Genomic DNA, 24,411 nt, shown 5'->3' with positions numbered 1-24,411 from the left:
GGGAAGGTGGGGAGGGCGGGGAGGTGGGGGAAGGTGGGGAGGGTGGGGGGCGGGTGGGGAGGGGGGTGGAGAGGTGGGGGAGGGGTGGGGAGGTAGGGGAGGGGGAGGGGGTGGGGGCGGGGAGGTGGGGGAAGGTGGGGAGGGTGGGCAGATGGGGGAAGGTGGGGGGTGGGGAGGTGGGGAGGGGGTGGGGGGCGGGGAGGTGGGGAGGGGGTGGGGTGGGGGCGGGGAGGTGGGGGAAGGTGGGGAGGGTGGGCAGATGGGGGAAGGTGGGGGGCGGGGAGGTGGGGAGGGGGTGGGGGGCGGGGAGGTGGGCAGGGGGTGGGGAGGGGGCGGGGAGGTGGGGGGAGGGGGTGGGGAGGTGGGGGAAGGTGGGGGGTGGTGGGGGGGCGGGGAGGTGGGGGGAGGGGGCGGGGAGGTGGGGGGAGAGGTGGGGGGCGTGGAGGTGGGGGAGGGGTGGGGGTGTGGGGATGGGCTGGTGCGGGCCAGGCAGGGCGCGGGTTTGGTGGGGGCCGTGGTGCCGACCTGGCTTCCTCTCCGCTGCCTCCGGATGCTCCAGGCCAGGAGACGTTCAACGCCACCGGAGTCCTCCTGGGCCGCAACGGCTCCGTGGTCTCGGCCAGCTTCGACGGCTGGGCCACCGTCTCGGTGATCGCGTCTCCAACATCCTCCACGCCTCCGCCAGCCTCCCGCCCGAGTACCAGAACCGCACGGAGGGGCTCCTGGGTGAGGGCGGCTCGGACCTGCCTCTGAGGCTCCGCGGAGCCAACCGGAGCTCGGACTCCCACGCCGGCGGCCCGGGCAGCCCTGCTCGGCCTCCCTTTCTCCACCTCCTTGGAGCAGAACCCTCGGGGCACAGAGCAGGCCGGGAGCGGAGGGGCTTCTCCAGCCTCCCCCGAGGCTCCCTTCCTGTCCTCCTCCCGCTCTAAGGGAGCATCAGGGGTGGGCTCCGGGGAGGCGGGGGGCACAGCCATCCTTTCTCCCTTTCCTCTTGCCTCCCACACCCTCCCGCCCTCCTCCATCGCTGCCCGCGTTTCCTGCCGCCCCTCCCGAAGGCAGACGGGCAGGGTGTGAGGGCCCGTCCTCCCAGCTCCCCTGGAGGCCGGACAGCAGGTGCAAGAGCAGAGGCTGCCAGGCCCTGGCTTCTCCCCACTGCGTCCGCCGGATGCTCCCCAGGAAGGGGACAGCCGCGTGCCCAGGGTGGCCAACCTCCCACTCTGTCCCTCAGGGGTCTGGAATAACAATCCGGAGGACGACTTCAGGATGCCCAATGGCTCCACCATTCCCCCAGGGAGCCCTGAGAAGATGCTTTTCCACTATGGAATGACCTGTGAGTCTGGGCCCCCTCAGGACTGTCCCCCCCACCACCAGCCCACCTGCCTCTCTCGACCTGGAGGAGAGAATGGGGATGTGGAGTGTCCTCTCTCCCTGCAGCAGGCATTTCCAGACTCAGAAGCTGGAAACCGCTCTGGCCCTGCACTCCCACCGCCCCGCTCCAAGCCATATAAAGTGAGGGGTAGAGGTGGACACAAATGGAATAAGGCTGAGTGCCATGCCTGGTACCATCGCGCTCTGTGTGTTACAGGGCAGATCAACGGGACAGGCCTCCTTGGCAAGAGGAATGACCAGCTGCCTTCCAACTTCACCCCTGTTTTCTACTCACAACTGCAAAAAAACAGCTCCTGGGCTGAAGATTTGATCTCCAGCTGTGACAGAGACAGCTCATGCATCTATGACACCCTGGCCCTGCGCAACGCAAGCATCGGACGTCACACGAGGGAAGTCAGTAAAAAATACGAGCAGGTGAACGCCACCCTCAGTAAGTGGCCCGAGGCCCCGGGGGGCCTTTTCAGAGTCGGGAGCAGATGAGGAGCTGCCCTTGCCTGGCCCTGCTTTTCCCTGTGCATCTGCTTTCACTGAGCAGATTCTTTCGCTCCTGTTATTCCTCTGCCCAAACCCTTCAGTGACTTTCCCGGCTCTCTCCATCCTTGCAGTGGCCTTCGGCCCAGTTCAGCTTCTCAGAGCTCTTCTCCTAGTGCTGGACGCCTTCCCAGCCTCCTCCACTCCATCCTAGTGCTGGACCCCTTCCCAGCCCCCTCCACTCCATCCTAGTGCTGGACCCCTTCCCAGCCCCCTCCACTCCATCCTAGTGCTGGACGCCTTCCCAGCCCCCTCCACTCCATCCTAGTGCTGGACCCCTTCCCAGCCCCCTCCACTCCATCCTAGTGCTGGACCCCTTCCCAGCCCCCTCCACTCCATCCTAGTGCTGGACCCCTTCCCAGCCCCCTCCACTCCATCCTAGTGCTGGACGCCTTCCCAGCCCCCTCCACTCCATCCTAGTGCTGGACCCCTTCCCAGCCCCCTCCCCAGCCCCCTCCACTCAATCCTAGTGCTGGACCCCTTCCCAGCCCCCTCCACTCCATCCTAGTGCTGGACGCCTTCCCAGCCCCCTCTATCCTAGTGCTGGACCCCTTCCCAGCCTCCTGCACTCCATCCTAGTGCTGGACCCCTTCCCAGCCCCCTCCACTCCATCCTAGTGCTGGACCCCTTCCCAGCCCCCTCCACTCCATCCTAGTGCTGGACGCCTTCCCAGCCCCCTCCACTCCATCCTAGTGCTGGACCCCTTCCCAGCCCCCTCTATCCTAGTGCTGGACCCCTTCCCAGCCTCCTGCACTCCATCCTAGTGCTGGACCCCTTCCCAGCCCCCTCCACTCCATCCTAGTGCTGGACGCCTTCCCAGCCCCCTCCACTCCATCCTAGTGCTGGACGCCTTCCCAGCCCCCTCCACTCCATCCTAGTGCTGGACGCCTTCCCAGCCCCCTGCACTCCATCCTAGTGCTGGACCCCTTCCCAGCCCCCTCCACTCCATCCTAGTGCTGGACCCCTTCGCAGCCCCCTCCACTCCATCCTAGTGCTGGACCCCTTCCCAGCCTCCTCCACTGCATCGTAGTGCTGGACCCCTTCCCAGCCCCCTCCACTCCATCCTAGTGCTGGACGACTTCCCAGCCCCCTCCACTCCATCCTAGTGCTGGACCCCTTCCCAGCCCCCTCCCCAGCCCCCTCCACTCAATCCTAGTGCTGGACCCCTTCCCAGCCCCCTCCACTCAATCCTAGTGCTGGACGACTTCCCAGCCCCCTCCACTCCAGCCCCGCAGGCTCCTCTGTGTTCTTCAAACACGCCAGGTGTGCTCAGCTCCCAGGCTTCACACATGCTGTTCTCTTGCCTGGAATACCCTTCCTTCCCCGGACAGCCACACGCTTGCCCCTCACCTCCTTTACGTCTTCATTCCAATGAACCCTCCTCGGCGAAGCCTCTCTTGGCCGCCCTGTCTAAAATGTCACATTCACCCACACTTCGTGTTTGCCTTCTCTGCTTTATTTTTTTCTCCTTAGCATTTATAATTACTCAACCTATTTTATAATTTTCACAGGTATCTTTTTTATTATTCATTCATGACTGTATCCTCACCACCCAGAACAGTGCCAGCCACTTAGCTCAATAAATATTTGTTAAATGACTGACTGAACGAATGCGTGAAGCAACTATGAAATGGAAATGGCAGGGCTCCGAGAAACAGACCCGTGAAGAGGTTTCACTCCCTCTCTATTTCTGGACAAATGTAATGTCCGTTTAGATGTGACCCTCCAGGTTTTGTGTGTGTGTGTGTGTGTGTGTGTGTGTGTGTGTGTGTGTGTGTGTGTGTGTGTTTTGATGGAGTTTCGCTCTTGTTGCCCAGGCTGGAGTGCAGTGACGCGATCTTGGCTCATCGCAGCCTCTGCCTCCCGGGTTCAAGCGATTCTTCTGCTTCAGCCTCCTGAGTAGCTGAGATTACAGGCACCCGCCACCATTCCTGACTAATTTTGTATTTTTAGTAGAGACAGGGTTTCACCGTGTTGGTCAGGCTGGTCTCGAACTCCGGACCTCAGGTTATCCGCCAGCCTCGGCCTCCCAAAGTGCTGGGATTACAGACATGAGACACTCAGCACCCTTCAGGTTTTCAGTCCTTTGCCAAAGGTACAACCCTGTAATGGTCTAAACAAATCTGCTCTCTAATTCACTTTTTGTCATACCCAGCATAGCACCGTGTCCAGGAAAGAATCTGAGAGGAGCTCTTTTTGAGGAGGTTGGGGGAGAGAAAGAGGCTAAAGATTTGGCTAGGTGAGCAGTACAGTCCCAGCCTGCTGTGCGTCAGTCGAGAGCAGGTACACAGAATAACTCCTTCTTCCAGAGGTGGGTCACAGTCCTGGGAATGCCTCATACATATTAGAGTTGAGAAAGAGAGGAGGCTGATAAAGCAGGAGACTGTCCTGCCTTGGAACTCCCATTCCCTCTTTGTGTTTCAGATCAGTACCCGCCCTCCATCAATGGTGGTCGTGTGGTTGAAGCCTACAAGGGGCAGACCACGCAGATTCAGTACACCAGCAATGCTGAGGATGCCACCTTCACGCTCAGAGACAGCTGTACCGACTTTAAACTCTTTGGTAAGAATATTTGGCTGGTTAGAGTGGGGAGGTGGGTAGGGGATGAGGTCAGAGTCAAACTTTGGGAAATTCTGCATTGCTGTACCCAGCAACACTTGCTGTCACTCTTTCATTTGAATATCCAGGACCGGCATTTCCGAGGAGCGATACCTGTAACTCAAATAGGTGCCCCCCAGTAAGTAGTAGTGACGGGCTTATGGCAGTTTGGCCAGATAGCTAGAGTGACTCTGGGCACATAGAACTGATTCAAGGCTGGGCACAGTGGCTCACACCTGTCATCCCAGTGCTTTGGGAGGCCGAGGCAGGAGGATCATCTGAGGTCAGGAGTTCGAGACCAGTCTGGCCAACATGGTGAAACCCCGTCTCTACTAAAAATACAAAAAAATAGCCGGGCATGGTGGTGCATGCCTGTAATCCCAGCTACTCAGGAGACTGAGGCAGGAGAATCACTTGAACCCAGGAGGCAGATGTTGCAGTGAGCTGAGATCACATCACTGCACTTCAGCCTGGTGACAGAGTGAGACTCTGTCTCAAAAAAAAAAAAAAAGATTCGAAGATCATTTAATCTCAATCTGATCATATACAGTCATCTTTAGTCATTATGCATTCACCAAATTATTAGAATAATCAAGTGCAACATTTAAAATGACCAATTTACAACATTTTTATATCTATTAAAGGAAGGATCTAATGTAGGACAAGATTTAAAGAAATATAAAAAATACTTTTGTTTGGTACCTTTCTTGCTCTTTTTGTCTGGTAACCATGTTTACCTAGCCGTGTCTCTCCTTGTCTGGTTTCCTGGGCTAGGACCCAGTAAAGTGCCATCGCTCCCTCTCCGTAAAGGTGTTAGAGACCCTGAGCCCTACATCCATGATCAGGGCCAAAGGGTCCAAGCACAAGGGATGCTGCTTTCGTCTGTTGCCAGCACTAATTCAAAGGGTCCAAGGGCATCAAAGGGATGCCACTTTCTGTCTGTTGCCAGCACTAATTCTGCGGGTGACTGTTCTTGGCTAAATCAAAGCCCCAGGGGGCATATTCTGCGTTCTCTTTGCCTCTCTGCCTGATGTTCCTTCTCCCCGTGTCTCAGAAGGGACTGCTTTGCCTGCATCCCTTTTGCCCCACGTGCGTCCTCCCAGGTGCGAGACAATGGCATTGAGAGGTTTTCTTCTCCACGGGCCCTACCCCTGAAGGACGATGGTCTGGAAATTACGTTAGTCTATTCTCTGTCACTTCCTTTCAATCTGCTGTTTTAAGGAGACTTTCTTATTTTCTTGAAAAATATAAATTTGATCAGAAGATATGTAGTAGTGTTTCACTACAGTCTGGTGTCTGAAGGGGGTGTCTGGGAAAGGTCCAGGAAGTGGGGGGTGGGTGAGAAATCAGGGCAAAGGATGGGGCTGCTGTGAGAGTGAAGCCAGTTTGGCTGGCAGCGCAGCCTGAGGAGGTGTCTGGAGGATTCTGGCCTTGATCCTCCATCCCCCAGGATGTCCCATCCTGGTGTGAGCCCAGCCAGGGCTGCCCTTTGGGGTTTCTTCAGGAGGAAACTGCTTTCCCCTCTGTGGCATTCCCCGCTACAATCAGTATGTTGGACTGGTGCCACCTCCTTCCAGCTGGGAGCGTGACCAGGATCACCCCCGATACCAGCCTTGCTCAAAGGAAATGACAATGAGATTTGTCTGGGGAGGGGGGAAGGTGGCCTGAGAGGGGTGGGGGAAGCCCCGTATCAGCAATCAGGGTGTTAGATGAGGATGCATCAGACCACAGAGCTGAGGAGTCTCCCAGCTCTCCACATTCTCATCTTCCCCGGGGCAGAGAATGGGACGTTGCTGTGGACACCCAAGTCGCTGGAGCCATTCACTCTGGAGATTCTAGCAAGAAGTGCCAAGATTGTCTTGGCCTCTGCACTCCAGCCCAGGACCGTGGTCTGCCATTGCAATGCAGAGAGCCAGTGTTCGTACAACCAGACCAGCAGGGTAGGCAACTCCTCCCTGGAGGTGAGTGTTGGGAGGCGCGTGAGGAGTTTCTGTGCCGAGGGGAGAGGAAATGGGAGTGGAATGGATGCTGTGATTCTGCCTGTCTTGGGTGTGTCTGTGTTGGGAGGTGGGTGGAGCAGATTCTAGTCTCAGGCCATAAACTCACATGGGAAGAAAGAGAACTTTCTGGCCGGGTGCGGTGGCTCACGCCTTTAATCTCAGCACTTTTGGAGGCTGAGGCAGGCAGATCACAAGGTCAGGAGATCAAGACCATCCTGACCAACATGGTGAAACCCCATCTCTACTAAAAATACAAAAATTAGCTGGGCGTGGTGGCGGGTGCCTGTAGTCCCAGCTACTCGGGAGGCTGAGGCAGGAAAATCGCTTGCACCCGGGAGGAGGAGGTTACAGTGAGCCAAGATCGCACCACTGCACTCCAGCCTGGGCAGCAGAGCGAGATTCCATCTCAAAAAGAAAGAAAAGAAAGGAAAGAAAGAAGGAGGGAAAGGAAAGGAGAGAGAGAGGGAGGGAGAGAGAGAGGGAGGGACAGAGAGAGAGGGAGGGGGAGAGAGAGACAGAGGGAGAGAGAGAGAGAGAGAGAAACTATATTGGAGAAAAAGAAAGAAAGAAGAAAGAAAAAGGAAGGAAGGAAAGAGGAAAGAACCTTTCTTTATTGCTTATAGTTCAACTGGATTTTTATCTCCCACCTCCCCTTCTGCCAGGTTGGCAGGAAACTTCCACCTCTGTCTTTCTCACAGCGCCCAGTGGTTCCCAGTTCCACAGCTCTGCGGCGAAGCCCAGCAGAGGGCCCTGCGGTGTGGGGTGGAAGGTGGTCACGGGTCCCTGGGCCTGGGTCCACACAGTTTCCATCACAGCTCCGCCCCACAGGGCCCTGCGGTGAGAGGTGGAAGGTGGTCGTGGGTCCCTGGGCCTGGGTCCACACAGTTTCCATCACAGCTCCGCCCCACTTCCCCTTCAGACCCAGGGAGAGGCACTGCTGCTTCTGTGCCTTGCTCAAACACAGGACACCTTTTCTGAGGCCGCTTACAGTCCCGTCTGCCTAGAAGCACCCCACAGCCATTTCTCCCTAGGACGCCATCATCACGGTGCTGGGAAGAGAGCTGTGGGTCCCTCTATCTTGACACCTCCAAGCCCCTTTGCTTTCTCTTTTACTATCTCCTTCCAGCTAAAAGAAACATCTTTTCCAGTTTGGAGAAACTACTTCTCCATGTTTCTAGCCAAGATACTTGGCCTAATTCCACAACTCTTGTCCTATCTGCTTTTTTATTTTTATTTTTGGTTGTAAAGGAAGAGCCAGAAAGGAAAGTGTTTATCTGGCAAAACAAAACTACCTCCTTCACCACTTACACACACACACACACACGCACACGCAGACACACACACACACACGCACACACAGACACACACACACATCCTTCTGAAGCATGAGCAGAGAATGGGTACTTGAAAGGGATAGAGGTAGGGATGGTTGGTGGGGTAGGGGGTAGAAAAGGATAAAATACACAATGGGAAAAAGAGAGATTGAAATCAATATACTATTCCATAGATCCCCAAATATCCACTCTTGGGAGTAGCAAGTGTTAGAGGATTCCATTTTAGGGAGATTCCCTGAGTCGTTTCAGTAAGGGAGTTAGAAAGGGGAGCGCAGGGAGCTTGGTGAGGTCTCGGAGCTGCAGCCTTTGCTAAGCTGTTGTTCTGGCTGCTGCGTTTTCTCACAGTGCTCAGCAGGGAGGCTCTGTCTTCTTGGTTTGGGAGTCAGCAAGGGAGGTCAATTTCAGCTTATATGAAATCCAGTTTGCAGGCCACATAGGAGCCTGAGGCAGGCGGATTGCTTGAGCTCAGAAGTTTGAGACCAGCCTGGGCAATATGGCAAGACCCTGTCTCTACTAAAAATCAAAAAATTAGCTGGGTGTGGTGGCATATGCCTGTAATCTCAACTATTGGGGAGGCTGAGGCACAAGAACTGCTTTAACTTGGGAGGGGGACATTGCAATGAGCCGAGATCGAGACACTGCACTGCAGCCTGGGAAACAGAACGAGACTGTCTCATTAGAAAAAAAAAAAAAAAGCAGAAGAAAAATACAAAAATGAGTGGGCGTGGTAGTGCACGCCTGTAGTCCCAGCTCCTCAGGAGGCTGAGGTGGGAGGATGGCTTGAACCTGGGAGGTGGCGTTTTCAGTGAGCCAAGATCAAGACATTGCACTCCAGGCTGGGCAACAGAGTGGGACCCTGTCTCAAAATAAATAAGGAGTCCAGTTGTCAAGCAATAGGACATACATGGATACATATACACATGGATACATACACATATGGATACATACATGGATACATACACACATGGATACATGTATACATGGATACATACACATATGGATACATACATGATACATACATACATGATACATGGATACACATATACATACATGAATACATACACACATGGATACATACATGGATACATACATGATACATACATACATGGATACACATATACATACATGAATACATACACACATGGATACATACATGGATACATACATGATACATACATACATGATACATACATGGATACACATATACATACATGAATACATACACACATGGATACATACATGGATACATACACATATGGATACATGATACACACATGGATACATGGATACATACACATATGGATACATACATGATGCATACATACATGATACATACATGGATACACATATACATACATGAATACATACATGGATACATACATGGATACATACACATATGGATACATGCATGGATACATACATGCATGGATACATACATACATGGATACACATATACCTACATGGATACATACATATATACACGGATACATTCATTCATTCATTAATGCTTCAATCATTCATGCATCCCCCATCTTACTCTAGAAAGGATTTCAGGCAAAGAGCTAGAGTGTGAGAGGGAAGAGGCTGAGATCCTGGTGCAGGGCCAGGCAGGGGGTTAGGGTAAACAATGACCCAGGGAGGCCAACTGGGCAGGACTACCGTGTGGCTCTAGGCAGGGCCTTGCTGCCCCACGGCCTGGTCAGGAAGGTGCTCAGCAGGTGCTGGTGGGGCTGAGACATGACTCAGGGTCCACGGGTTCTCAGGCCAAAGGGGTCAGTCAGAAACACCCAGAAGCCCTTCCCAGTTTGGTCTCCTGGCCGCCCGTGATCAGCAACCCTCCTCCAGGTGGCTGGCTGCAAGTGTGACGGGGGCACCTTCGGCCGCTACTGCGAGCGCACTGAGGATGCCTGTGAGGAGCCGTGCTTCCCGAGTGTCCACTGCGTTCCTGGGAAGGGCTGCGAGGCCTGCCCTCCAAACCTGACTGGGGATGGGCGGCACTGTGCGGGTGAGCTGGGAACAGGGCCTGGAGCAGGCGCTTCTGGGAGCAGCTGATAGCTCAAGGGTGTAGATAGCCAAAGGCAAACCATTTCTCTCCTTTTTCCAGCAGATCTTTAGAATGCTCAATCTAGGCAGGTATGGGAAATCTAGGCAGGTCTGGAAAGGGGGTGGTGGATGGTGTGGGGCTGAAGGAGAAGAGGTTGTACAGGCATAGGGGAGGGGACGGGGCTGGGCATCCCTGAGGCATTGACGGGGGAAGCCCCCGGCGAAAGACTGAAGATGGTTTGGGGAGGAGACTTCAGCAGCCGCCAGGGAACGGGGCAAGCTGGGTCCTCGGGATCCCTGGGGATCTTCAGAGACGCGAGGCCCAGGATCTCTGCATCTCACGAGTCAGGACGTTTGGAGGGGCTGGCGTGGGGATCCGGCAGCAAAGGTGCCTGATTTTCCCTTTCAGTCCTCCCAGCCTTATGTTCCTCCCACTCTGAGCCGCCAGAGCCTGATGAGGGAGAGCACAGCGAGGCCTTTACCAAGCCCCCTAAGGCACCCAAATAAAACCTACAGATCGCTGTGCCTTCAGAGCTGAGGCCAGAGTGGGTAGAACCGCAGCTTTTATAAAGGCAGAAAAGGAGATGGACGTGAGAGGGGAGGGTGTGAGGAAAGCCGGCTGGGGGCCCCCCTCTGGCAGCCTTCGGGTCCTTTCTGAAGCAGAGGGTCTGAGAAACACTCCAGTACCTCCCCAGAAGTGGAAGAATACCTGCCTGGTCGGGGAAAGGGGTTGTCCTGCAGAGAAACGCCTGGAAAAGGGGGGAAGGATGATTTGGGGTTCCGAGTGGCCCGAAGCGGAACACTGGGGGAAAGAAAGCCTGTCCCGGAGCGGGTTTCCACGGGCTGGGCTGTCCCTCTGCTGCCCAGCGCGCTGCTGCTGACCTCCCTACTCACTCTGCAGCTGTGGGGAGCTCTTTCCTGTGTCGGAACCGGTCCTGCCCTGTGAATTACTGCTACAATCAAGGCCACTGCTACATCTCCCAGACTCTGGGCTGTAAGCCCACGTGCACCTGTCCCCCGGCCTTCACCGACAGCCGCTGCTTCCTGGCTGGGAACAACTTCAGTCCAACTGTCCACCTAGGTACCGCCTGGGCCCCGCCCTCTCACCCCCCACCCCGCCTGGGCCCCGCACTCTCACCCCCGCACTCTGCCCACCTTTGGGGAAGATGAGGAAGCTCTGGGGTCACAGGACAGAGCTCCAGATTTCTCTGGGATGGTGTAAGGTGCGGGCTGTGGAAAGCTGTCACGGCAAGGACCACGGGCCTGTGTGGCCTATGGAGGAAGGACGGAGGCAGAGACCTCACAGCTGGCTCAGTGAGATGAGCGTCGGGGAGGCCCAGAGCATAGTGGAGTGAGCGCCAGGGTGAGGGCCACTTCTCCCGGCTTGTTCAGCGACCTTCTGTCAGGGTGGAATGTAGGCTGAGGGCCACTTCTCCCGGTTTCTTCAGTGACCTTCTGTCACTGGAATGGAGCAGTCGGCCTGGGCTGGCCCGACAGACTTTTGGGTAAGTCTGGGTAAACCGTGGGGTGATGATACATTTGCTTCTCCCATCTCCAGAACTTCCCTTAAGAGTCATCCAGCTCCTGCTCAGTGGAGAGGAAAATGCCTCCATGGCAGAGGTCAACGCCTCGGTCAGTGCTGCAGGCCGAGCTCTGGGTGGGAGGGGGCGCTTGGCGGGTTCAGGCGAGGGCGGAACCATCACTGTGCGGTCTTCGTCTTGTCATCCATCTGGATTCAACTGCCAGAGGAGGCCGGAGCCTCTTGCCCCATGGGAGGTGCAGGGCATTAGGAAGTGAGGAAGGCCCGGGACAGAAACCTCAACTCATCATAAGCAGAGGCCAGGGTGCCAAGTCACCCCAGCCGAGACCTCTAAGCATCTTGGTTATGATCTGAAAGAAACTAAAGGACATTTCACCTCCAGGGAGTCTTCCCTGACTTCCCAGAGGGAAGGGGCGGCTCCCTCTTCTTGGCTGCCATGCCATACCTCAGTCACAGGCAAAGTGGCACAACTGCCGAGTGGTTGGGGCTCTAGAACCCTGCACACCCAGAATCAGAATCCCTGCTCTGCCCCTCACTGGAGCAGGTGTGCTAACTAGACACATCATATAACAGGTCATCTGTAAACACGGGGACAATCATAGCACCTGAGTCAACAGGCCGTATCACCGTTTAAATGAGAACGTGTGTCAAGCATTTAGTCCAGTGCCTGACACACAGGTATTCAAACATGATGATTATTTTACTACTGCAAGCCTAGCACTCCCCACTCCTCACTCCCAACTCCCCACTCCACTCTACTCCCCACTCCACACTCCACTCCCCACTCCACACTCCACTCCCCACACTCCACTCCACACTCCACACTCCCCACTCCCCACTCACCACTACACTCCACTCCCCACTCCACACTCCCCACTCCACACTACACTCCCCACTCCACACTCCACTCCCCACTCCACACTCCACTCCCCACACCATACTCCACTCTCCACACTCCACTCCACACTCCACTCCACACTCCACACTCCCCACTCCACACTCCCCACTCCCCACTCCACTCCTCACTCCCCACTCCCCACTCCCCACTCCACACTCCCCACTCCACACTCCACTCCACACTCCACACTCCCCACTCCCCACTCCACACTCCACACTACACACTCCCCACTCCCCACTCCTCACTCCCAACTCCCCACTCCACTCTACTCCCCACTCCACACTCCACTCCCCACTCCACACTCCACTCCCCACACCATACTCCACTCCCCACACTCCACTCCACACTCCACTCCACACTCCCCACTCCCCACTCCCCACTCCCCACTCCACTCCTCACTCCCCACTCCCCACTCCCCACTCCCCACTCCACACTACACTCCACACTCCCCACTCCCCACTCCCCACTCCACACTACACTCCACACTCCCCACTCCCCACTCCACACTACACTCCACACTCCCCACTCCCCACTCCCCACTCCACACTACACTCCACACTCCACACTCCACTCCCCACTCCACACTCCACTTCCCACACCATACTCCACTCCCCACACTCCACTCCACACTCCCCACTCCCCACTCCCCACTCCCCACTCCACTCCACACTCCACTCCCCACACCATACTCCACTCCCCACACTCCACTCCCCACTCCACGCTCCCCACTCCCCACTCCCCACTCCACACTCCCCACTCCCCACTCCACACTCCACACTACACTCCACACTCCACACTCCACTCCCCACACCATACTCCACTCCCCACACTCCACTCCCCACTCCACACTACACTCCACACTCCACACTCCACTCCCCACACCATACTCCACTCCCCACACTCCACTCCACACTCCACACTCCCCACTCCACACTACACTCCACACTCCACACTCCACTCCCCACTCCACACTCCACTTCCCACACCATACTCCACTCCCCACACTCCACTCCACACTCCACTCCACACTCCCCACTCCCCACTCCCCACTCCCCACTCCACTCCACACTCCACACTCCACACTCCACACTCCACACTCCACACTCCACTCCCCACTCCCCACTCCACACTCCACACTCCACACGGTAAAATCTGTTGACATTTCTCACCTGCGCCAGACAATGCACTCTTTGAGTTTAGACTCCACCTAAGTCACCTTGACACCCCCAGCCCCTGACCATCTCCTAGGTCTAAACAACCCGTGTTCAATATACTGGGGAGGAGGTCATGAGTCACGCGTCAGAGGCAAGGCAGGGGCCATTCATGTCAGTGTCTCGGCTCGTCATATGAGGCCAAGGAGGGGGACAGAATGGAAAACCCTTCACTCTCAACAAACATTATTAAGCAAAGACCCATGACAGTCACTGAGCTAGGCTGGACTGTGAGGGTGCAGAGACGGGTGAGGAAGGTGCTGGGGTCCTGGGGCTCCCGTTCCAGGAGGAAACAGGGATGAATACACCCATCAAGGTGGGAGGGGGTCTCCCCTCTGGATGAGGACTCACCCTCACCCCCATCTGCCATCGTCTGGCCTAGGTGGCATACAGACTGGGGACCCTGGACATGCGGGCCTTTCTCCGCAACAGCGAAGTGAAACGAATGTAAGTGGGACTGTGTCCCCCTGAGCCCCCAGATCCTCTTCCTCATCCCCCACCCCCTAGCCCCCTAGGCCCCCTCACCGTCGCCCTCCCACACAGTGATTCCCCAGCACCGGCCTCGGGAAGCCCCATTCAACAGTGGATGGTCATCTCGGAGTTCCAGTACCGTCCTCGGGGCCCCGTCATCGACTTCCTGAACAACCAGCTGCTGGCCGCGGTGGTGGAGGCGTTCTTATACCACGTTCCATGGAGGAGTGAGGAGCCCAGGAACGACGTGGTCTTCCAGCCCATCTCCAGGGAAGACGTGCGCGATGTGACAGCCCGTGAGTCCGTCCATTCCGGGGACACTATGGGGGTCACTGCGGGGGCGGGTAAACAGAGGTGCTTCAGCCCACACAAACAAGCTAATTGAGTTTTTCTGTTTGTTTGGTTTTGAGCGAAAACGTGAACATTTTATCCAGCCGCTTGTTAGATTCAAGAGCAGGAGCAGCCAGCGCTGCTAAGGCAGTCACACGTACACAGCTTCACGGAGCAAGTACCCAGCCAGGGCCTTGCTTACTATGGCTGCTAATAAAACAGCAGCAATTTATTTTCATAAAATTGCTAATAGTTTTCTTAAAATGCCATTGCACTTAAACATACACAGGGACACCCCCATCGTCTCTGCCCTCCAGCGGGAGGATATGAAGCTGGAGACTGGAGACTAGCCAGGGACAGAGGCAACTACTCCCTGAAATGATGTCACCCTGTGCAAGCACCTTCCCCAGGCCAGGCCAGGCCTCAACACCCCCCAGCACCTTCCCCAGGCCACGCCAGGCCTCAATACTCCCCAGCACCTTCCCCAGGCCAGGCCTCAACACCCCCCACCACCTTCCCCAGGCCAGGCCTCAACGCCCCCAAGCACCTTCCCCAGGCCAGGCCAGGCCTCAATACCCCCCACCACCTTCCCCAGGCCAGGCCAGGCCTCAATACCCCCCACCACCTTCCCCAGGCCAGGCCAGGCCTCAACACCCCCTAGCACCTTCCCCAGGCCAGGCCAGGCCAGGCCTCAACACCCCCAAGCACCTTCCCCAGGCCAGGCCTCAACACCTCCAAGCACCTTCCCCAGGCCAGGCCAGGCCTCAACACCCCCAAGCACCTTCCCCAGGCTAGGCCTCAGCACCCCTATCTGAAAATGAGATGGGATTTCTGAGCCCCCTTTCAGTGCTGACAGCCCCTGGTTCTCCCGGAACAGGAATAAGTTGGCAAGCTTGTCAGAGAAACAAAGGAATAACACATCCTATTTTCTGTATAGGGCAGAGAACAGGGCAGGGGCCGCCTCAAACACAACAGAAACTGCTGTTTTACTTGGGTCTGGGACCAAGCAAGAGCTTCTCCCAGAATCCAGGCTAAGCCAGCTCTCTCCCGGAGCAGTGGGTGAAATCCCTCAGAACTACTGTATGTTGGGGAGTTGGGGTAGGTGGCACAGGGAGGCAAGCCCTGACTATGCAATTAAGGAAAACCTATAATTTTTATTATACAAGCATCGTATGCTTATTGCAGAAACTTTAGGAAACACAAACTTAACAAAAAGAAAAGAGGAAAACCCCTGTAATCCCAATCCCCAGAGAGACAACAATATTTCGTACATATCCTTCTGAACTTTCTCTTATGCCTAGGAACCTTCATACATCCATTTTTTATTGAAGGATCAAATCATTCATAATGTTGGATAACCTGCTCGTTAAACAATTGTGAAGCGATTGTCTCATATATTGTGTCCATATTCCCATTCGACATATTATAATGTTATGTTTGAATATAGTGTCACATTTTAAAATACATTATAATAATCATTACCATTCTTTGAGTGCTTACTGTGTGTCAGGCAGTGTACTGAGTACTGTGGACACATTATCTTATTTAAATCTCACAGCAGCATAAGTGCTATTATGATCATTTCCTTTTAAAGATAAGGAAACTGAAGCTGAAAGAGCGAAGGAATGTTCCCTGAATTCCACATCTAGTTACTAGTAGAGTTTCAGTTTCCACCCAGGTCTGGCCACCCTCAAAGCATGTGCTCTTCAGGAAAGCATTTTCCATAGGAAACTTTTTCCATAGGAACCTTTTTCCCTAGGAAACTTTTTCCATAGGAACCACCATCTGTCTCAAAAAATAAATAAATAAATAAAAGAATATCTACAAAAACCTACAGCTAACATCATCTTTAACGGTGAGAAACTAGATGCTTTCCCCTAAGATTAGGAACAAGGCAAGAATGTCCCCTCTCACCATCAATTCTCAACATCCTGCTGGAGGTCTTGGCCAATGCAACTAGACACAAAAGGGAAATAAAAGGTATACAGAATAAAAAGGAAGAAATAGAACTGCTTTGTTCACAGATGACACAATCATCTATGTAAAAAAATCTAAGAGTTGACAAAAGGAAAAAAACCCAGAACAAAGAAGCAATTTCAGCCAAGTTTCATGATATAAGGTTAGTGTCCCAACGTCAACGGCTTTCGTGTGTGCCAGCAAAGAACAACTGGAATTTAGAATTAAAAACATTTGAGCAAGACAGGAAACGAAAAAAGAAAAACTAATAATAAAATTAAATACATATTACCATTTACATTAGCATCCCCCAAAATGAAATACTGAGGTGTAAATGTAACAAAATATGTACAAGAGCTATATGAGAAAAACTATAAAACTCTGATGAAAGATATCAAAGAACTTCATAAATGGGATGACATTCTATGTTTATGAACAAGAAGACTCACTTTTTTTTTTTTTTTTTTGAGACAGAGTCTCCCTCTGTCACCCAGGCTGGAGTGCAGTGGTGCCATCTCAGCTCGCTGCAACCTCAGCCTCTCGGGTTCAAGCAATTCTCTTGCCTCAGCCTCATGAGTAGCTGGGATTACAGGCTCCCGCCACCACGCCTGGCTAATTTTTTTTTATTTTTAGTAGAGATAGGGTTTCGGCATTTTGGCAAGGCTGATCTCAAACTCCTGACCTCAGGTGATCCACCCACCTCGGCCTCCCGAAATGCTGGGATTATAGGTGTGAGCCACCACACCAGGCCAGAAGACTCAATATTAAGATAGCAGTTCTCAATATTATCAAGATAGCAGCAGATCAAGATAGCCAACTTGATCTACAGATTCTACATAATAACACAATCTTAATCAAAATCCCAGGAAGTTATTTGTAAATATTGATAAACTGGCTCTAAAGTTTATGTGGAGAGGCAAAAGATCCAAAATAGCCAAATCAATATTGATGGAGAACAGTCAGAGGACTGATACCACCTGACTTCAAGGCTTATTCTAAAGCTATAGTCATGAAAACAGCATGATACTGGCAAAAGAATGAAAAACAGATCAATGGAACAGAATAGAGAGCCTAGAATATTAAAAGTAATATTTCTAATAGACCTGTATAAATGTGTCAACTGATATTTGACAAAGCAGCAGGGGCCACACAATGGAGCAGAGATAGTGTTTTCAATAAATGACGCTGGGACAACCGGACATCTACAGGCAAAAAAAAAAAAAAAAAAAAAAATCTAGACACAGACCTTATGCCTTTCATAAAAACTCAAAATGAATCATAAACCTCAATAAAATGCAAAACTGTAAGACTCCCAGAAGATAACACAGGAGAAAATCTAAATGACCTTAGTATGGTGATGACTTTTTAGATACAATAGCAAGGGCATGATCCATGAAGGAAATAATTGATGAGCTGAACTTCATTAACATTAAAAACTTCTTCTCTGTGAAAGGCAATGGCAAGAGAATGAAAATATTTGCAAAAGTCCCATCTGATTAAAGACTTTTATCTAAAATATACAAAGAGCCGGGTGCACTGGCTCAGACCTGAAATCCCAGCACTTTGGGAGGCTGAGGTAGGCGGATCACTTGAGGTCAGGCGTTGGAGACCAGCCTGGCCAACATGGTGAAACCCTGTCTCTACTAAAAATACAAAAATTAGCCAAGCATGGTGGCGGACGCCTGTAATCCCAGCTACTCAGGAGGCTGAGGCAGGATAATCGCTTGAACCCAGGAGGCAGAGATTGCAGTGAGCTGAGATTGCACCACTGCACGCCAGCCTGGGCAACAGAGTGAGACTCTGTCTCAAAAAATAATATTAATTAATTAATTAAATATACAAATAACTCTTACAACTCAACAATAAGAAAATGAACAACCCAGTTTTCTAAATGGGTAAAAAAACTGAACATACATATCACCAAAGAAGATATTCACATGGCACATAAGCATCTACAAAGATGTTCAACATCATATGTCATTAGGGAACCGCAAATGACGCGAAACCAATACACAGCCATTAGAATGACCACAATCGCCAGGCACCGTGGCTCACACCTGTACTCAATACACACCTGTTAGAATGACCACAATCGCCAGGCACCGTGGCTCACACCTGTACTCAATACACACCTGTTAGAATGATCACAATCGCCAGGCACCGTGGCTCACACCTGTACTCAATACACACCTGTTAGAATGATCACAATCGCCAGGCACCGTGGCTCACACCTGTACTCAATACACACCTGTTAGAATGACCACAATCGCCAGGCACCGTGGCTCACACCTGTACTCAATACACACCTGTTAGAATGACCACAATCGCCAGGCACCGTGGCTCACACCTGTACTCAATACACACCTGTTAGAATGACCACAATCGCCAGGCACCGTGGCTCACACCTGTACTCAATACACACCTGTTAGAATGACCACAATCGCCAGGCACCGTGGCTCACACCTGTACTCAATACACACCTGTTAGAATGACCACAATCGCCAGGCACCGTGGCTCACACCTGTACTCAATACACACCTGTTAGAATGATCACAATCGCCAGGCACCGTGGCTCACACCTGTACTCAATACACACCTGTTAGAATGACCACAATCACCAGGCACTGTGGCTCACACCTGTACTCCCAGCACTTTGGGAGGCTGAAGCAGGAGGATCACTGGAGCCCAGGAGTTTGAGACCAGCCTGGGCAACAAAGCAAGATCCCATCTCTACAAAACATTAAAAAATTATATGGGCACGGTAGCCTGTGGCTGTGGTCCCAGCTACTCTGGAGGCTGAGGTGGCAGGATTGCTTGAGCCCAGGAGGTTGAGGCTGCAGTGAGCCGTGATCCAGCCTTCACTCCAGCCTGAGCAATGGAGTGAGACCCTGTCTCAAAGGAAAAAGAACAAAAGAATGATCAAAATCCACAGCGCTGAAAACTTCAAATGCTGTTCAGGATGTGGAGCAACAGGAACCCTCCTTCATTGCTGGTGGGAAGGCAACATGGTACAACCACTTTGGAAGACAATTCAGCAGTTTCTTTTTTTTTTGGAGATGGAGTCTGGCTCTGTCACCCAGGCTGGAGTGCAGTGGCGCGAACTCGGCTCACTGCAAGCTCCGCCTTCCGGGTTCACGCGATTCTCCTGCCTCACCCTCCTGAGTATCTGGAACCACAGGTGCCCGCAATTTGGCAGTTTCTTACCAAACTAAACCATACTCTTACTATGCAGTCCAGCAATCACACTCCTTGGTATTTACCCAAAGGGACAGAAAACGTTTTTGTCCACACGAAAACCTGCATATGGAGGTTTATAGCAGCTTTATTCATAATTTATAGCAGCTTTATTCATAATTGCCAAAACTTGGAAGCAACCAAGATGTCCTTCAGCAGGTGAACGAGTAAATAATCTATGGTACATTCAGACGATGGAATATTATTCAGTGCTAAAATGAAATGAACTACACAGCCATGAAAATACATACAGAAAATTTAAATGCATATACTATGTGAAAGAAGCAATCTGAAAAGTCTATTTACCTTACAACTGCAATTATATGACACTCTGGAAAAGGTAAAACTATGAAGACAGTGAAAAGATCAGTGGTTGCCAGGGGTTGGGGATGAATAAGTGAAGCACAGAGGATTTTTAGGGCATGGAAACTAGTTATTTTTCTGTATGATGCTACAATGGCAGAAACATTTATGTTATTTTATTTTTTGAGACTGAGTCTCACTCTGTCGCCCAGGATGGAGTGCAGTGGTGTGATCTCGACTCACTGCAACCACCGCCTCCCAGGCTCAAGCAGTGCTCCTGCCTCAGCCTTCCGTGTAGCTGGGATTACAGGTGTGCACCACCACACCCGGCTAATTTTTGTATTTTTAGTAGAAATGGGTTTTCACCATGTTGGCCAGGCTGGTCTAGAACTCCTGATCTCAAGAGATCCACCCCCCTCGACCTCCCAAAGTGCTGGGATTACAGGCATGAGCCACTGCGCCTGGCCAGCGGATACATTGTTGAATAGAGAATGGAGAATATCCAACGCCAAAAATGCGCTGTCAACTCTGGACTTTGATGAGGATATGTTGACGTGGACGCATCGACTGTCACACATGTGCCACCTGGTGCAGGGCGTTGGTGGTGGGGGAGGCTGGGCATAGGTATACGCATGTGTGGCAGGGGGTATATGGGAACTTTCTGTATTTTCCACTCAGGAAAATTTTGCTGTAAACCCAAAACTGCTCTAAAAAGTAAATTTTATTATTTAAAAGATGATTTTAAAATTAATATATTTAAATTTTTAAAAGAATTAAGCACACATGGCACTAAGGGGGCGGCTAGGGAGCCAACCGTCCCTCAGTTGTGAGGAAGGGGGAGGCCCGCAGGCATGAAGCAGCTGGTGAGACCGCCCTCGCCTGGCCGCCGGAATCCCAATTCCATGAGGACTTTGTCATGTGACTCAAAGTCAGAGACAGCAGAAGGTCCAAAAGTTACAACTTACCTAAAATGCACCAGGCACTATTGGCAAAGGATTCACCCCCACCGTGGAAGGTATGTGAGCGCTGTGGGTGCCCTGTGTCAGCAACTGTGGAGAAGGGAAACCAGAAAGAGCAAAAGCAAAGTAGCGAGTGGGGAGCAGAACCACCCCAAACCCGAGGTCCCTCCTCCCCCGTCCACCTTCGGACACTAAGCAATGGAGGGAGCGGGAGGACAGAGTCTGTGTTTGATGGACAGCTCCTCCCGAGGCAGAGGAGAGGCCCAATACCTGGGAGAGGGTTGGGAGCTTGCTACCCCTGAAGGAGACCCACAGATTGGAGGGAAGAGAGGAGGCAGGGACCCTCGTGGGAGAGGATGCATTAAAAGTAGGGCTGTCTGGGCCAGGTGTGGTGGCTCACACCTATAATCCCAGCACTTTGGGAGGCCGAGGCAGGCAGGTCACCTGAGGTCAGGAGTTCAAGACCAGCCTGACCAACATGGTGAAACCCCATTTCTACCAAAAATATAAAAAATTAGCTGGGTGTGGTGGCGCACACCTGTAATCCCAGCTACTTGGGAGGCTGAGACAGGAGAATCCCTTGAAACCGGGAGGCGGAGCTTGCAGTGAGCCGAGATGGCACCACTGCACTCCAGCCTGGGCAACAGAGTGAGACTTGGTCTCAATAACAATAATAATAATAATAATAAAAGTAGGGCCGTCCAATTTAGCAAATGAAAATACAAGAAGCCCAGCTTAAATTTCAGATTAACCACAAATAATTGTTTTAGTTTAAAGATATCCCATGAACTATTTGGAACATTCTTGTATATTTTCAAGTGTTCACCATTTATCCAAGGTTCTCATTTAAGTGGACGTCTTGTGTTTTCTTGGTGAGTCAAAGCCGCTGAGGCCCTGACTACACAGGAGGAGGAGGTGTCCCGGGAAAGGAGAGGGCAGCTGGGGACACCCTTCTCTAGCTGGACAGGGAGCTTCCCCTTCACGAGTGGGACAGTTAGAAGGACAAGGACACAACCATCCATTTTCGTCAGCTCATTCCCTGGCTACGAGTGGTCTGGATTCTGTCGCTTTGGCCCCTGGAATAAAATAACTGACTGACCCTTCCCCAGGGTGCCAGGTATGAGTTTGCTTGGAAGAGAGAAGGGTGCAGACCCCCGTCCCCTGCTGGTGGCAGCAGCTGGGACAACTTCAGTGGGCTCGGGAGTGGCAAAGGGAGCTATCTGGGGCAAAGCTTAGCCAAATACACAGACTCCCTTGCCCATTCTTCCCTGCTTCAAAGGAGCCTTCCAGAAACTCCCCGTAGGCCTGAAGTAAGTGGCTTAATGACTGGGATGATGAGTAATAGGTCACTGGCATGAGACACCCCTTTACGCATTTACTGGCACCAGAAAGTGATATGATGCCCACTATTAAAGTGTGGGGCACACCCATGGAATTTGTTTCCGTTCAAATGCTCTGCGTACTTTGGTGGCCAATCCCCCTCTCAAAGGATGAAGGCAGGACTGGCTGTGGCAGAAGCTTCAGATGAGGTCTCTGGTCAGAGAAGTTCCAGCTCATGTTGTCTTCATCATTGCTGTGGAGTTTCACTGCCTCAGAGCTCACGCCGAGTCACAGGTGACTTTAGACAGGTCATCTTGTTTAGGTCCATGCTTAAATTTGTCTTTATAAAACATGTGGCATTTTTACCTCATATACACACACTTTAGAATCTTAAATAGCTGGAGAGTTTTCTCCAGGTACTTCTGGCTCCTGTTGGCTTGGTAACATTACTCCTGCTATCTTTGGTTATCCCCAGTAATACAGGCGTGCACACACACACACACACACACACACTCTCTTCCTCTTTCTTCTCCCCCCACCCACCCACAGGCAATCGTAATGATACATGTTAGTTCCCAAATGCTTCTAATTTGTGTTGTTGTTGTTGTTGATGTTTTGAGACAGGGTCTCGCTCTGTCACCAGGCTGGAGTGCAATGATGTAATCTCAGCTCACTGCAACCTCTGCCTCCCAGGTTCAAGCAATTCTCCTGCCTCAGCCTCCTGAGTAGCTGGGATTACAGGCACCTGCCACTACACCCAGCTAATTTGTGTATTTTTAGTAGAGACAGGATTTCACCATGTTGCCTAGGTTGGTCTCAAACTTCTGTCCTCAAGCGATCTGCCCGCCTCGGCCTCTCAAAGTGCTGGGATTACAGGCGTGAGCCACCACACCCAGCCTCTAATTTGTGTATCCTATATTTTACAGATTTGTTAAACTAGTCAAATTTTACAATTTTTTTACTTCCAAAAATAACAGTAATCAGCATTATATGTACATGTCCGTGTCCTCATATGTAGTAATTAAGATTACATGAGCTACTGTATTAGGTATCACCCATTTGAGGAGATACAAAACAAGAGGAGAAAACCTATTTAAGAATTGGGTTTATATAACAGCGGTGTTATTGTCATTTTTGTAAACTGCTCTCCATTCATGCCTAACTACAGTGCAGCTTCAGAACAATGATATCATTAAATTTACATTTTGTGTGACTTCAATACCAAATGCCATTTTCTTAACTTTTAGAGCCCACTGAAAGTTTCGGGGATCACGTGGCCCACCATTGTCCCAGTCACTCAGCAAACACATCAGTGCCCTCATGTGGAGGGCTCCACACTAGCTTCTGTGATGACAGAGGTGAATACTACCGGCTGCTTGTCCTAGAGCACATACAATGTAAAAAACTTGTAAATAAAATAAGCACATTATAGTACAGCATGTTAAGTGTTACAACAGAAACACAAGTAAAGAGACCAGAAAATCAGCACCTCTGTAGGGAATCTGATGAAGTCATGGAGAGGTGCCATCTGAACTAGGCTTTGAGGAATGAATAGGAGTTTTCCAGGTGAAGGGACCGGGGGAGGAATCATGATAGGCAGACACTCCAGATGAAAGCAGGTGTGCCTGGGGTTAGCGAGCTGCTTCCTGTGCAAGCAGCATAGGATATGGAAGATGGGGCCGTGACCTGGAGCTAAGATAGTTGGCTGAGGCCATATCATGAAGACCTTTGCATACCAAGGTGGGGATTTCATCCTGGAGGTAGGAACAGGAGTAGCTTTGATTTGGGAGAGTAAAGCTCTGCAGATGGTGTAAAAGGTAGCTTGGAGTTAAAAAAAATTTTTTTAAGTTCCATTTTAAGAAAAAAGAAGATAAAAGAACATTTCATGAACTTTTTTCCATCCTAATAAATATATGTTTCAACAATGCTTCTGTAGCTTGTGTAAAATAACACTACAGTGTTTAAGCAAACTGTTACATGGGGAGATTTGAGGTTATTTGTGTTTCGTTTTGCCTTTTTCATCTATTAGTTGTTGTAAACAGTTAGGCACAGATTCTTAATTACTTCCTTAAGATAAATCAGTAATGAAACTGCTGAGTTAAAGATATGTACATTTTTCGGGCTTTAAATAAATCAGTTAAATTGTCCTCCGGAAAGGTTGTACCAATTTCTTCCCTACTAGGAGTGTTTAAGAATGCCCGTTTGCCCAGCACCAAGTATAGATCAGTACAGACATACAATAAGCAATATCTCACTGTATTAATGGACCTGTTTTTGCTACTGAAGTCACACGT

The 24,411-nt window shown here is 51.6% G+C and overlaps 1 protein-coding gene across 1 annotated transcript in view; it reads left to right on the top strand.

Moving 5' to 3' along the window:
- Positions 1–14,736, top strand: part of MUC4 (mucin 4, cell surface associated) — a 39,699-nt gene extending 24,963 nt beyond the window's left edge. Inside the window, 11 exon segments of the mRNA XM_063722433.1 lie at positions 560–655; positions 658–726; positions 1,229–1,330; positions 1,586–1,819; positions 4,345–4,482; positions 6,298–6,479; positions 9,698–9,857; positions 10,797–10,976; positions 11,454–11,527; positions 13,927–13,991; positions 14,088–14,736. Coding sequence (XP_063578503.1) covers positions 560–655; positions 658–726; positions 1,229–1,330; positions 1,586–1,819; positions 4,345–4,482; positions 6,298–6,479; positions 9,698–9,857; positions 10,797–10,976; positions 11,454–11,527; positions 13,927–13,991; positions 14,088–14,400 — 1,613 coding nt within the window. The 3' untranslated portion in view covers positions 14,401–14,736.
- The last annotated feature ends 9,675 nt before the right edge of the window (positions 14,737–24,411 follow it).

This window comes from Pongo abelii, chromosome 2 (genome assembly GCF_028885655.2).
Source record: "Pongo abelii isolate AG06213 chromosome 2, NHGRI_mPonAbe1-v2.0_pri, whole genome shotgun sequence".
Classification (NCBI taxonomy): domain Eukaryota; kingdom Metazoa; phylum Chordata; class Mammalia; order Primates; family Hominidae; genus Pongo; species Pongo abelii.
This window is presented reverse-complemented; position numbering and strand designations above follow the sequence as displayed.